We start from the raw sequence: 16,062 nt of genomic DNA, 5'->3' as shown, positions 1-16,062 counted from the left end.
GATCAGCGAAAATGTCAGGAGCGTGCAAAAATTGTCCTCTCGGATATTCCAACCTACGAACGATTACCTTTTTATCTGTCTAATTATTTCTTTCACGAGCTATTTTTTTCTTTTTTACTATTTTCTCCTTAATAATATCGTATAATATCGTAACATATTTTTTTACGCTAAATCTTTACGCTTTTTTTTTTGTTTTTATTAAAAATCGCCCATCTAATTAGATGTCAATGCGTATTTTTACGTCATGACAAAAATTAATATCTTTCGAATAAATGCGCATGCCTCCATTTTACTGCACTTTTCTTCGTGACATTTTTTTCAAAGAAGATTTATACAATCTTATTTGCGTTTTCATGGGGAACTCTATAAATTTATTTGCAAACGTGAAAACTCATATTCAAATGACATTTATCATAGGATCGTGGTATTATTTCGCAACAAGAAAGATAAATATATTGTGTAATAAGTTATTTAAATTATACGATAACATATTCCACCTACAAACGGACAAAGATTAGAAGAAATATTCATTCGTATCTAATTTTACGTAAGTAACGATTATAGTTAAAGTAAAAAGAAAAAAGGAAAAAAGAGAGAAAAAGAAAAAAACAGAAACAGAAAAAGAAAAAAATAAAGAAGAAGGAAAAAAAAAGAATTACTACGATATTATTAAAATAAAAAAGAGCATAAATAAAGTAAAATAGAACGATAATCCGGTATTAAGAGGACGAATAAAAGAGTCAATTTGTGAATTACACCGAACCATCCCGTGGCCCCTTTGTCTTTTGATGCACCCTTGAACATAAAGAGGATCGATAAACGCGCATACTTTCTAATTCTATTTTGAATATTCTTTCTTTTGCTTTTCTTTCATCCTTTTTATCGCTCCATTCATTCATCTATTTTATTATACTATATCACGAATCAGCATACTATTTTAATCAATATTAAAATATCACTTTCATATTTATGTTTGTAAATAATATAAATTTTTATCATTCGGATAAAAAGTTACAAATAAATATACTATCCTTCTATGGTATATCGATATGATTTTGCATTAACTTATACGATTGTAATTCAGTGACAAATCAAGGACTCTGTTACTCCTGAAACGTACCTCGTATACGTATACATTCTAGTGTAGTTCTTTTGTTTTATTAATGATCACGATATCGATTAAAAGACCTTGATCTACGATTAAGATAAAGTAGCTTGGATTAATAAAAATACCCAAAAGGTAGAAGTTCTGACTTTCTCTTTTTTTTCCTTTTCTTTTTTGCTTTTTTAACAAAGCACGAATGTTATTTAATACATACTTGAAAGCTAAATGAAACGACAAAATAGTTGTATAGTAAAAAAGAGGAGAAAAAAAAAGAAAAAAAAAAGAAGAAAAAAAAAAGAACAAACAGCCTTAACATTAATCATCGCATAAGTCGTTTCTTATTGATGACTTTAGTCACTCATTAAAATTTATAAAAAATTTGTGACGTAAGCATCGTTACGTTTATATTCTTGTTTCCAAATTTTTCAAATATAATTATATCGTTAAACAATATTTTTTATTTTCATTATTCCAACATGTGCATTTATTTATATTTCTTTCCTATATTTAGCTCGACACAACTCGCGAGCTAAGTATCAAAAGTTTTGTCAACGTCAAAGCATACGTACGTCCAGTTCATTATTAAGTACAATTAGCGTGCACTGAAGTATTAATTAAAGATATCTTGCCGATCCTATCAATAAAGTCGGTAATGTTATCTACGGTCGCTAATGAAAGAAATTATTCGATCGATAAGTCGAATCTTTATAATCGATCAGTGTTATATCAAAGCACACATATTATCGACGTATTATGTACAACAAGTAATCATACTCAAGGGGTTTAAACGTGAAATATTATTTCTTTTCACATAAATACCGTAATTCAAATATTTAACACACAATATTTTTTATAATCTTTTAACACAATCATAAACAAGCTGATATTTTTCTTTAAATAAATTTTATATATTTTTATAATTTTATATTTAATTTCAATGTTTCCGTTAAAATATTTTTCGCGCTAAGCTTAAAAAAAAAAAAGAAAGAAAAAAAAAAGAAAAAAGAAATATGCGTATGGCAGTAATCGCGTAAAATAACGAAGACAATGAATATTCCATAAAAGCGTAAGAGGTATACTTAACGTTTAATTTCATCAATATCGATTGGCTTCCAAGCAAAACACTTAGATGCAATAATCGGAAATAAGAATGACTTAAGAAGGGAATATATTCAACAACAGTATGAGGAAGGACGTTCTAAAGAATTCTTTGTTAATTAACTTGCAAATTACTGATCATTTCAAAAAACAAACATTCACATTTCTAATCGACCAGTCAATTTCACTATATAAAGTACTTTTATACAGTATAAAATATTTTTATAATTAAAGGAAAATATTTATTATGATGAAATAAATATGATTTTAAAGGATACGAAGAAATAAACTAAAAAAGGAAAAATGTCAAAGTCGAATAGACCAATATGTATCATCGTAAAATTTGACACAGGGATTACGCATTAACGAGGTATAAACAAGATAAATATAAATACGAAAAATGACCTCGGACGACTTCTTTGGTATAATATTCGAGCAGTGCATCCGAGCAGGTCTTTGACTATTCGCGTTTCGTCGTTTGCCTCGCAAGCTCGTTGTTCTCATAACACATTCTGCATATAAAGTATTGTCGACTGCCGCTATATAACTTTTTTTCTCTTCCTTTTTAATTAACAGGTATCTCACGTATGCGATAGCTCTTCTCTTCTTCTTGCTTTTTTTTTTCTTTCTTTTTTTTTTTTCTTTCTTTTTTTCTATCGTGGTTATGAGAAGAGGAGTCGTCCTGGAGTACATATAAAGCCACTCGAGGAATCGACGAAAGATTTTCCATTCCACGTTGAATCGCGCCAGAACGCACTTTGAGAGAGAAAATATAATTTCCGGTTTTTCGTAGATTTTGTAGACGAGAACAGTGATAGATTTAAAATGTAAGAAGTCAAACGGTAATACAGGCAATCAATGAATTTGACTGAGATCGAAGGATTTTCAAAGAAACGATTTAATCATTTGGAAAACTATTTATGACGATGAGGATAACGACGATGAACCGGTTATACGTTTTCCTTTTTCTCGCGAGTATCTCTGCATCGGAAAAGATACGTTACGACGGTCATAAACTCTACAAGGTCCATGTTGATAATTACGATAGTTTGAATGCCTTAACGAATATGCAAGAAGACGAGGGTTATAATTTTTGGAATTTAACGAGGATGAATGATTCCTCGTTAATCGTCGTTGCTCCAAAAAGAATCGATGAGTTTGAAAAGATCGTTAACAGTAACAAAATGTCAGCCACGTTAATGATGGACGATCTTCAACGTTATATCGACGAAGAGAATCCGAACGTCGATGGGAGACGCACTTTTGATTGGACAGCTTATTATAGGCTCGACGTGGTATGAAAATTATTTTCTTTCTAGTATCTTTCTTAATTACCACTAGGGAGATTTTTTTTCAAATTTACTTTAATGTTTAATTGTTTATAACACGGTCGCAAATGTATATAAAAAATTTATTTTTTCTTTTCAAAGAACATTAATTATTACCTTATGAAATAAGACGTCGTTTACTTGGGAATTATTCTAATAATAAAATGACGAATTGAGATAAATTTGAAATAATTCGTGTTCCTTGTAATCATAAAATTGTCTATTTAATTTCAGATTATGCTATGTTATATTGTTTTACAACTTTTATATAAATTTCAAGTTTCGATAGAATATTTATATTAAAACAGAAAGATAATTTATTAAATATTCTTCTAAGCTGGAGCTGCTTTTTGAATTCTCACTAATCCGTTGTATAGTAATAAAACGTGATAGATCCATTAAACTTGAAAACCTTGCTAGATTGATTCAACTAAAATCTTATAAAAATTGGGAAATTTTTTGGTTTTTTTCTTTTTTTTTTTTTTTTTTTTTTTTGTGAAAATCTGTATTTGCCTCAACATAGATATATCAATGGATGGAAAGTCTCGCTCAGGAACATTCTAAAATCGTTAAAATTGTGAACGGTGGAGTCAGTACCCTTGGAAGGCCTATAAAAGGTTTAATGCTTCGTTTTAATCCTAATCAAAATACGTCGATCTTCTTGGAAAGTGGAATTCACGCGAGGGAATGGATATCGGTAGCCACAACTACATACGTGGCAAACGAATTGATATTCAACGAAGATCCTGCTATTAGGACTTTGGCGGAGTCCTATGTTTGGTATATATTCCCAATTTTCAATCCAGATGGTTACGAATATTCACATACTACGGTAAGAATAAATCTCGGTCTTGTTATCGATTAAACGAACAAAAAGATCGGATAAAGATAAACGTATTGTAAATCGGTATCAGGATCTTTATCGATTTCATCAATCAATTATCTTTTTTTTAACCTTATTAATAGTCGTAAACAAACGTACACATTTTTATCAACGAAAGGATATGAGTGCAATCGTTCGACTTAAAAGAATAAGAAGAAAAGAAAGTATGAAAGAAAAGAAAAAATAGAAAACCCGTTGAGAGACATTGGATAAAGTCTCTATTGATTGTCGCTTATGTACGATCGTATGCAATGATTGATCGATCGATCGATAACCAAATAAGCCTTTTCTTTCCTTTGATCGTACGTAATCGTTTTAATGATAAGCATTTCTTAATCGAGATTTAATTAAAATTCAAAGGTCAATCGATTCGAAGTAGACTTTGAAGGAAATTAATTTCTCCTTTTTTTCTCTCTTTCTTACGCCTACTATGTCAAATATTTACAATTAAATATTTACAATCGATGAAATTCTAAATCAAGATGTAATGTTTAATCAAATGACCACGATGAGCGCGATAAGATTTCGAATTTGAAAAGGCTAAAAAGAAAGAGAAAAAATAATCCAAGAGCGAAGTACAAACGACACAGATATTTCTTTTTTTTTTTTTTTTTTTTCTTTTTTAGAATCGATTGTGGAGGAAGAATTTGAAACGATACGGGCTGAGATGTAAAGGCGTTGATCTCAATCGAAATTGGGAATCTCATTGGGCAGGTATATCTTAAATAATAAATCGTCGAATAAATTCATAGAGAAAATCGTATACTATTTCTTTATATTATTTTATTTCCAATTGATCGCGTAGAAATAGGAACAAGTTCTAATCCCTGCGCTGAAACATATCCAGGACCCAAAGCATTCTCTGAAATCGAATCGAAGTCGATGTCAAGGTTTCTGAAAAGTATACCGGAAAAATTGACGGCTTATCTAGCCTTCCATAGTTTCAGCCAATTGTTGCTTATACCGTTCGGTCATAGCAACGAAAGAATCGACAATTACGACGATCTTATGGAAATAGGAAAGTTCTCCGTCAAGGCTCTATCCAAGAGATACGGTATCGATTACACCGTTGGAAACGTAGTCGATGTTATTTGTAAGTACTCACAATTGGATCTTTATTTTGCACGATTGATCCGTACTGTGTAAAGGAAAGAAAAAAGAAAAAAAAATAAAGAACGAAAGACAAAGAGAAAAAAGATCGTATATATCCGTGTTGAAATTCCTAATTAACTTAAAAAGAGTATAAAATTTAGGTTAAATTAACACACTTGTGCAAGCTATATAAATGGCAATTTAAAATATGGAAATGTGTTAACTTATAACATTTTATTTAACAAAAACACGAAAGAAAAAATATTTTTTCAAAAAAGTTAATTATTAGCGTGTATGTATATTAGTTAATTATTTGCGATCGTGTAAGATCGCAAGTGATATATGATTAAGGAAAAAAAAGGAAGAAAACAAAATAAGAATAAAAAAGCCGTGTTAATAATGAGCCGTGTTAATAAAAAGGAAAACGAAAAAAAAAAGAAAAAAAGCACCGTGTAGAAAGAGACTCAAGGCGAAACAATGTATGTTCGTCCGCGAACGAATCTGAAAAACAAAACAAAACAAAAATCATATACTATCGCAGTATATAAAAAATTTGCTCATTGATTTATTCATTTGCTTTTATTGATTTATTCATAGATCCAGCAGCTGGTAGTTCGATGGATTGGGTTCGTGCCGCGATTGGTCCTCGTATAACTTACACGTACGAGCTTCGTGATAAAGGCCGATACGGTTTTTTGTTACCAGCTAATCAAATCATTCCTACGGGAGAGGAAACGATGGATTCCTTGATCGGCATGTTTCAAAAAGCATTGGATCTTGGATATGGATCACGACCATAATTAATTCACTTTAACGTTCTTGCCATACAATTGAAAAGAAATTTTATTTATAAATTTCTTTCTTTTACATTTAATATCGCATTTATTAAATCACTTTTGTCTTTTAATATTATCAATGATATATTATAAGTAACAAAACATTATGTGAATATCAACAATAATATTATGTGTATAAAAGCCAAATGTAAATAATGGCATCATCGATCGTCGACTGTTAAAATATTATCGAGCTGTTTTGATTATAAAATCGAGTGGTAAGATAAGTGTCCTTAATTAAGAAATGGATTTAATTAAAAAATGAACTAAAATACTTAGTATATCTAATAATAAATAGATTACATTCTAATATATCATATCATCCGCTCCGAATTATTCCTAATAATCTTATAGATTTATATCGGTCGTTATATATCCACGAAATGCGTTATCAAGAGTAACATGACCTGAATATTTCTAATTAATCCGTTTTATTTGATTCTTCCAAAGAAATTATTTTATTCGGTAAATTTTCATTACCAATTAAGATTCTCTCCAACCGAAGAATCACGTGAAGAATCGTTAATCTGTGTGTGTGTGTGTGATAAGTAATCACGTTTAAAATAAATAGAAATCTTTTCAATAGATTAGAAAGTAATTAACTAACGACATTGTAAACAAAAAAAGCCGATCGATCATCAATGCGACGAGTTTTTTGTAAAAATGACCGATAACAATATTAACGACGGAAAATACATACTCGGCTAATCTCCATTTTCTTTTTATTCTTTATTCTCGTCTTTTTATTCTCGTAACAAAAGAGATAAAAAAAGAAAAAAGAAAAGTAAATAAAAAGGAAGAAAAATCTTATGTTTTCGTAGTCTTAAATTGATGGTATTGATCGATATTGAAAGAAATTTTATTATGTTGACCTTAAAAATCACAATCCTCATCAATTGGATAATTCTTCCTCGATTGTTCCGATCGACTAGATAAATAATTCGTTCTAGAAACCCCGCGAATGATAAGAGAAGATTCACAAATCGATCGATGTCATTTTTTAAATGAAGTATAAAAGAATGATCACCGATATATATCTTGGTGCCGTGTGCAGGTGTTACTCTTGGTTTAAATAGCAGGTCAGATTATCGAACAGACACAGACTTGATTAGTTCTCAAAGTGGGTAAGACAAAAACGAATTGTTTCATGATCCTTCCTTTAAAACTATTAATTTGTATAAATGCACGGACAACGTTATTAATCTTATTATTTCTTTACTTTTTTTCTTTCTTTCTTTCTTTCTTTCTTTCTTTTCACAGAGCTTTCAATCATGTATAAACTCCTTATTCTGTCGTTGGTCGCCTTGGTGGCAGCCCAAAAGGCGTCCTACGAAAATTACCAAGTCTTCAGTGTTCTTCCATCAACGGAATCACAATTGGAAATTCTTAGTCAGATCGAGGATTACGATGGCGTAAGTTAATTCTAGATCGTTAAAATAGATCGCTAAAAATTATAGTTTGATTTCAATATTTTAAAATAATATCTTTTCTTTTTTCTCTCTATAGTTCTCACTTTGGAAAACATTATCTGCGGTGAACATGACTGTGGACATCATGGTAGCACCAAACAAGTTAGCAGATTTCTTCGATCTGATGAATGTTCTTGGTACACCCTACAAGAAATTCATCGACAACGTTCAAGACTTGATCGATTCCGAGATGCCGAAGGGACAGTTAGCCAGTTTAGATGGCTTTAGCCTTAACACGTATCACACGATCGATGAAATTTACGCACATTTGGACAATCTCGCTAAAGATTATCCTGACAACGTCAAGGTCATTATAGGTGGATCAAGTTATGAGGGTCGTCAAATCAAAGGAGTGAAATTGAGTTTCGGCCAAAACAAATCTGGCATAGTAATTGAGGGTGGAATTCACGCGAGAGAGTGGATATCACCTGCCACCGTTTTGTATATTATCGATCGTTTGTTGAACAGTGCTGATCCAGAAATTAGTTCACTTGCCGAAGCACATGACTGGTATATCTTCCCGAGCGTCAATCCCGATGGTTATGCCTACACGCATACCAAAGTACGTTATTTACATATGCTATTTATTTTTGTAATATAAGATATTGCAATGAATTTAGATGATAGATTGAATTATTAATACATTTTAAATTTGTTTTGCAGAATCGTTTGTGGAGAAAAACGCGCAAACCTTACTCGTTCTTCTGCTACGGTTCCGATCCAAATAGAAACTGGGGATACAAATGGAACAGTTAATATAAAAAGAAATTTAATTTCTAAGAAGGAAAACGAAGGAATATTTAATCATTTAGCTTATCATTTTTTTAGCCGGTGGCTCAAGTTCGAATGCTTGCTCGGAGACATACGCTGGAAGTTCCGCATTCTCGGAAATCGAAACAAAGACTCTGTCCCAATACTTACGATCGATATCTGACAAGTTCTTCGCGTTCATCTCTTTTCATAGTTACTCGCAATTATTACTCTTCCCTTACGGTCACACGAGGGAACATCTTGAAAATTACGACGACTTGGTAAGGAAACTTTTTCTTTCTTTTTCTTTCTTTTTCTTTTTTTTCCCCTTCTTCTTTTTTCTCTGTTGAGCACAATTATTAGAAAGAGAGATATTATAAACCGACGATTGTTTAATTGACTTCCGATTGTTTATTTGTTTTCTTCTCTTTTTTTCGATTTTCTCATTTTCTTATTTTCTGTATGACAGTTGGCGATCGGTAAAAAGTCGATAAATGCGCTTGCTAAAAGGTATGGAACCTCTTATCAAACTGGAAATGTTGCCGAAACTATATGTAAGTGCAAGAAGAAATTTTTTTCAATTTTTCATTCTATTTCAATTTTCTTCTATTTCATTCTGTATTTCTCTTAACATTATTCTTGTCATTTATAGACATCGCTACCGGAAGTAGCGTAGATTGGATCAAAGGAACTCTGCACAAACAAATCGCCTACACCTATGAATTGCGTGATACCGGAAGATACGGATTTTTACTTCCGGCAAATCAAATCATTCCCACGGGAGAAGAAATTATGGACTCTTTGGTAACTATGTTCAAAGAAGTGGCTGCACGAGGTTATAAATGAGCCAATGAAGAAAAAAAACTTGATGTAATGCATAAATATCGTTAGTGTAAATATTCCAGTACAAACTACATTATGTTAATATGACGTAGCGTAATTCGTCTGAAAATTAGTATAGATTTGACTGTAAGATATCGATGAACGCTTCCTTTATTTTTTATTTCTTTTTTCTCCCTTATTTCGTTTCTCTTACGTTCTTTGTACTTGAGAAAAAAACAACAACAAAAAACAAAAAAAAAAACAAACAAAAAAAAAAAGAGAGAACACGAACGCATTTTGATATAGTTATCCTTTTTGCTGCCCTTCCAAATTAAGGTCATTTTCGCCAAATTCAATCTCACGTTAAACATTATAACGATATTATTGTATAGATAATAAATAAATGAAGAAAAGTCTACGTGTAATAACACAATAATACAATATATCGTCATAAATTTTTGTATGCACTCTCTAATCCCATAGAAATTTCCACCACCGACAATTTCAGCGATAACAATCATTTGCAGAAATGCCTTTTAGCGATGGCTTTGAGCTCTCTTCTAGATATTTTTTCAGAAGGTGTATAAGGCATTTTTTCTAAAAATATCACACCCGCGCGTAAATGATTACGTTCAGTCATATTTTTCGCCACCAATTCTTGAAGTTCTCGTTCGGTTACCTATATGTTAATTAGAATTTGTCAAATGGCTCGTTTAATTTTCTATCGAATAGCTTCAAATACAATCATACCTTCGAACCGGGAACTTTGATGACAAAAGCGACGGGATGCTCATCGTCCTGCAGATTAGGAACACCCACAACCGCAGTCTCGACAACGTCGGGATGAGTTTGCAAGAGATTCTCAATCTCGCAAGGCGAAACTTGATAACCTCTGTACTTTATCATTTCTTTCAGTCTATCAACAAAGAAAAATTGGCCTTCCTCATCGTAATAGGCGAGATCACCGGTGTGAAACCATCCTGTCGTTTACAACGAATAATTAGATTAAACGATAGAACGAGCAGCCATGTTTCTCTAATTGATCGTGTTTCTTTTTTTCTCTTACCATCAGCATCGATCGCCTCTTTGGTCGCCTGTGGATTATTATAATAACCCTTGGTCATTATTAGCGATTTTCCTAAAAGTTCACCAGTCTTATTTGGACCCAATGTATTTCCGGTTTCTACATCGATGATCTTGACTTGAACGTTCTTAGATACCGTACCAATTGACTCAAGTTTGTGATATGGCTTTTGAATCATCATAGAACTACACATTTCTGTCGATCCTAAGAAAATTTAAATAATTTTATCGACATTTTCGAGACGTACTTCATTTCAAAATCTTGGGTTAAATACCGTAAGTAACGTAGTTCTACTTTTGTGTGTGTCTGCAAAAAATGAGAAACGTAGGGATACTATTATCTTATCTGCAGATCTTTTTTTAAAATTCCACCATGTAAAAATAAATGTTTCGTCAATATCGTTTAATTTTAGTAAATTTTATTGTTTATTGTGTTTTATAATAATATGCTTTATAATAATATGTTTTATATTGCAAGTTATTATTAGATAGAGCGTAAAATTATTATTTTCAACAAATCTGTACAGTATGTTATATTGAATTTTACATTAGAGTAAATTAACTCATTTCATGATATATCAATATTTTTTATGGTCACACATTTAAATAGCAACACCTTGCGGTATTCAATTATAGAACTTTGACCATTATAATGTATGTAATTAAGTTAAGCATTTCGATCAATAAACGTCGTATCGTGAATGTAACAGATTCTTTTAAAACGATCATTTTGTAGACAGGCCAAAACAGGTCGAATTTATTATTTTCCTCTTACCGTACAGTTGCGTTATCGTTGCATTAATCAAGTATTCCTTAAGCGTTCTTTGACTTTCCGCGTTAAATATACCACCAGTTATAAAGATATTTTCAATGGTAGACAAGTCGTACTTTTTAAGATATCCTGATTTCATTATTCTATTCGCCATGCTAGGTGATAGAAACAGCCATGCCACCTGTGTCAATTCAATTATTTATTTTTTCGTTCAAGATACATACATATATATACATATATATATATATATATATACGTAAGTATTAATTATAGGACGCCTAAAAATAGTCAATGCATAATATTTCTTTGCTATTAGTAAAGAAACTATAAACAGATTTCTCTGTATTAAAGTTCTGTGCTAAAGGTTTGCATATCACAAGGAGCTTCGATGGCCTTTGCAATAGATACGATCATGAAAATGTAAAGCGTCGAATATCTTCTGACACGATATTAATTATTCACATTAATTATTTTACATTACATTATATTTTATGATCTTACCTTATACTTTTCTATGATTTTACACATCATCTCCTCTTCGAATTTAGGATAAAGGAACCTTTTGTAATAATTAATCGTGGATTTCAACGTTAACAATATTCCAGTGATCCAAAAATACGGTGTCATCCATAATCGAATATTACAAATTTTCGTATCTTCGGTAAAGACAGCTTGATACAAACAAGCGTAATGGGAAATTTGTACTCCTTTAGGAAGTCCAGTCGTACCGGATGAGTAAGCGATTATCGCTGTATCGTAAACGTTATCGACTGGACTACATTCAAAATTATCCACGTCGGATTTCTTATGATCCTCAAGTACCTTCGAAAAAGGAATAGCATTCGAAGTCTTACCAAAGACAACAATTTTGATATCGTGATTCTCGAGTTTCGCTGCCTCGATTAATGTTTCAACCAAATTTTCTTCCGTAAAAACGACCTTTGGATTGGATAATTTCATGAAAAAACGTGCCTCTCCTGAAAATGATATTTGGTAATTTCGATTATTTTTTCTTTTTTTTTTTTTTTTTTAATGATTGAGAAAATTGAAGAGGAGCAGCGCGTGTACTTATATCCATTTCAGTGTTCCAAGAAGTAGAAATTGCTGCCAGACTGAAACTAGCAAAAATTGGAGCAAAACTGTCCATAATATTGGGAGCGCATACGGCGATCACATCGTTAGCTTTGATTCCTTGTTGACGCAACCATAGAGCACATTTTACAGTACGATCAAACATTTCAGCAAAAGTATACGTCTCCTCGGTAATCACATCAATCTGTTCCGTTTGATATTAATGACTTATCAATTTCGTTAACAAAAATAAGTAACAAATAAATGTACAAAAAATTAATGTAAATGGAATTTTCCTTTATCAATATATAACAAAAGAATATTGTTAAAAAATATATTCTATGTCTTTGTAAACGACGGAAATCTAGATTATTACTTTTTGTATCAGTAACATTATTCAAGTTCAATGAATGATACGCTTTTATCCTGAGTTATCTCATTTTTATAAAATTTCCAATGCTATAGAGAGTGATCTATTTAAGTAAGTAAGTAAGTATCTAAATATCTCATCGAATTGTGAGGATGCAAAAAATCTCTTTAACATAATGTCAATAATGTTTATCGAAGGATCGATAAGAATATCTTTTTTCAAAGTTCATTTTTTTTATGTTTTCAAGGTTATCGATGTTTTTTTGCGATCTCGCTAGATATACATTTTACATAAAACTTTAGTTATTATATATGTCCTAACGTATTTTTTAATCAACTGATATATGCAAAAAAAAAATATATATATATATATATATATATATATATATATATATAGTTGTATACAAAAAAACATTGATAACTTTGAGAAAATGATCTTCAAGAAAAAATATTCTTATTGAGTCTTTGATACCATTCATATTACGTAAAAAATATTTTTTACATGATCGCAATTTGACGAGATATTTAGATGGTTTTATTTAAATGGATCACCCTTTATAATATTTCATGCGATTAATTTAATAAACATTAAAAAACATTGTATGCGTACGCGTGATGTTAGTACGATGACATTTTACTTTATCCAAACTATTAGCTATTTGAGATTCTTATGTACCTGACCGACAAAGTCGGGTTTAGCCTTCATTCGATCCAACAACAACTTTCCGATGTTTGTATATTCCAAGGATACAGGTTTTTCTATGCCTTTCAATATATTATCTTTTGTAATAAAATTGGACGTATCCTGAAATAATCTTTTAGCATTATAAAGGAAAGATTTATTTGAAAATTAATCTGAGACGATCGTGTCTCTTAACTCCGTTATATATATATATGTACATTTTAACTTAATCACACTTAATGATTGATGATCTTCAAAATTTAGATTACTTAAAAAATGAAATTCGACTTACGTTTATTAATTTATCGACCACCATGATTATCGATTATAATATAAATTTTTCTACTACTATAATACTATATTAGTTGCACTATAATCTCTCCAAGCGATCTGAAAGAGAAAAAAAAAGGATTTAAGTGGTCTTTTGATATTAGAACCGTATCCTACGAATTCAAAGTTTCGACTGTTGACAAAATCAAGGTAACTTTCTTCTTCTAGAAAATATCTAAGACAAATGATTGGGGATTATTCCCTTATCTCCTACTACCACTATGTTCACGTCTACGTCACATAGTAATTTAAATTTTTCAACTTTATCCATTAAAGATGTCAACATCCTTCACAATAAAGCTATTATTCATGGTAAGAAAAATATGAATTTTTATCGCATTTAGGTCTACCTATATATATATATATATATATATATATATATATATATATATATATATATATATGTATATATGTATATATGTATATATGTATCAACGAAACGAATGTACGATAAGAAGACAAGCAAAATAAACAGCGTAATATGTGAAAGTCAATTGTAAAGATTTTATTTTACAACTTAATGATCTGTTCATGCCCAGTTGTAAATTTGTCGACTTAGATGATCGTGTACATACATATGTCCTTAATCACATAAAAATAAATCTGGACGTATTAAAGATAAGTTTTCAAGAATGTTTAAACAATATATATTTATCTAAGGTTAAATAATATAGATTTTCTTTTATCTTAAAAAGAAAAGATAGTAAATATAGTCGATTTATCGTACGAAGATACACATACTCAGTAAATAACAATATATTTTGCGTTTATTCAATAAGCGTCTCGATAAAAGTGAAACGTAACTAGAGTAATTCTCGATAATTGATCGACTATTCATTTTTCTGAAAGAAACTTTATTACTCTCTTCCCTCTTATTTCTTATTCAGGTTATGAGTAAATCAGTGAAACAATACACATGTATCAGTTAAAAGATAATATAGAGAGAACGTAATATTGATTCAATTATTCTTGTAACTGATAGGATAGCATTATTCTTTAAGCGTGCTCGTCTACCTGAAGGGGAAAAAAATCAGATCGTATTAAGTGTATGTAATAAATGAGTCATTGATTACAAAAGTGATCTGAATCATATATTTCAAAGATTCCTTCGTATCTAAAAACAATGGTATTAGAACGATAATAGAAAACGTCGTATTCGTGATTCATGAAAAGTAAAAAACCCTCAGCATTCCGCGAAGAAATTTCATATTGAAAACAATGGTGATTATGACGCGGTTTCTTCTCAGGCATCCAATTTATGTGATGAGGATTTAATGCATGCCAAAAATCTATTTGTAGAGTCGTTGAAAGAAGGACCCTTTCAAAATCGAGCTCGAAACTCGGGAACAAGTAAATTCTTTCGAATGGAAAACTGCAGCGTCAAAAAATATTTCAATGTTCGGGAAAGTTTGTAAAAGGGGGCTGCGCACTTTTTGCATAAAATTAATAAAATCCATTAGATATCTCTGTTTGAAGGGAAATAATAATACCAGATGGGAAATAGAAAAAGAGCCATTGGCAATTAGACGAAAACATCAATCATTCTTGGTTTCGTAGTTGATAATTTTTGTCTATACCTGTCGCTGATGTGTCACATATACGCTTTGATAGTGAACAGCCTTAAGTTCCTCTCAAAGTTACCAAATTATCCAGTCGATATATTTTTTTCCCCTATTCTCAAGTTTTTAACAGTTCCCTTAGACTTTTACTATACCATAGTGATCATTCTATCGTTGGCGTAGATGTTAATAATTCCTCGTATTTTTCTATTTACATTTGTCCTATGCTTGATTTTTCATATTTATGCATAACTGAAAGAATACGTTATGCGTTGTGAGCTAAGTAGTTTCTTATTTAGATAAGGCGAACATAAGCGATGTTTTCATATTCCGTAGTTTTAGAAATAAAGAAGATAATATTGGAAGGTTGCTTCTTATCAAAAGAGTAGGCGATAATAAATTATCTAATCTCAGTAGTCCCTACTTGAAATTCTTTTCTTATACTGCTAAAATTATAAACTGATAAGGTGAACATGTCAAAAGAAAACGGAAAAAAAAATAATATAGATAAGCTGTTGAGACGAGCTATTTAATATTGATCATATTGATAAACTATTAAATACATTTAAAAGTAATGTATAAATAAGTTAAATAAAAGATATAAATACCTAGAAAAGCATGAAAAAATATTAAAAACGTAAATTTCAATGTACTATCTTATATATTAAATATGACGAACATTCTTCGGCAATGATTTAGAGTAAAAAAGAAAGTTTGTCCGTTATCATTAACAAGTCATTTTATTTGCAATGTCAAGGATTATGTAAATTTAACGCATATATGTTCGGAAATAAATAAATAGTCTAAAACAAA

General features: G+C 30.7%; 3 protein-coding genes across 4 annotated transcripts; 2 read left to right on the top strand and 1 right to left on the bottom strand.

The window, feature by feature from the left end:
• Positions 1-35: 35 nt before the first annotated feature.
• On the top strand, positions 36-7,056 carry LOC124430557 (zinc carboxypeptidase-like). 2 transcript variants are annotated; one of them, XM_046977327.1, is made up of 5 exons: positions 36-547; positions 2,780-3,498; positions 5,041-5,128; positions 5,220-5,507; positions 6,104-7,056. In XM_046977327.1, exons 2-5 carry the CDS (start codon positions 3,124-3,126, stop codon positions 6,304-6,306), a joined length of 954 nt encoding a protein of 317 aa, XP_046833283.1. In that variant the 5' UTR covers positions 36-547; positions 2,780-3,123; the 3' UTR covers positions 6,307-7,056. The 2 variants fall into 2 exon arrangements, with proteins under 2 accessions (XP_046833283.1, XP_046833282.1); XM_046977326.1 differs by lacking the exon at positions 36-547 and adding an exon at positions 4,055-4,363 and having other exon boundaries at positions 2,591-3,498.
• Positions 7,057-7,316: 260 nt separating this feature from the next.
• On the top strand, positions 7,317-9,824 carry LOC124430558 (zinc carboxypeptidase-like). Its single transcript, XM_046977329.1, has 7 exons — positions 7,317-7,466; positions 7,603-7,754; positions 7,849-8,373; positions 8,475-8,562; positions 8,640-8,842; positions 9,031-9,115; positions 9,214-9,824. Exons 2-7 carry the CDS (start codon positions 7,614-7,616, stop codon positions 9,405-9,407), a joined length of 1,236 nt encoding a protein of 411 aa, XP_046833285.1. The 5' UTR covers positions 7,317-7,466; positions 7,603-7,613; the 3' UTR covers positions 9,408-9,824.
• Positions 9,608-13,875, bottom strand: LOC124430553 (4-coumarate--CoA ligase 1-like). Its single transcript, XM_046977323.1, has 8 exons — positions 13,653-13,875; positions 13,355-13,483; positions 12,307-12,514; positions 11,740-12,215; positions 11,242-11,419; positions 10,450-10,671; positions 10,134-10,363; positions 9,608-10,062 (listed from the first exon to the last, which is right to left on the bottom strand). The coding sequence occupies exons 1-8, from the start codon at positions 13,674-13,676 to the stop codon at positions 9,901-9,903; spliced, it is 1,629 nt and encodes a 542-aa protein (XP_046833279.1). The 5' UTR covers positions 13,677-13,875; the 3' UTR covers positions 9,608-9,900.
• Between the last annotated feature and the right edge of the window lie 2,187 nt (positions 13,876-16,062).

This window comes from Vespa crabro, chromosome 19 (assembly GCF_910589235.1).
Source record: "Vespa crabro chromosome 19, iyVesCrab1.2, whole genome shotgun sequence".
Lineage (NCBI taxonomy): Eukaryota > Metazoa > Arthropoda > Insecta > Hymenoptera > Vespidae > Vespa > Vespa crabro.
The sequence above is the reverse complement of the archived record's forward strand: the minus strand, read 5'-3'. Positions and strand labels throughout refer to the sequence as shown.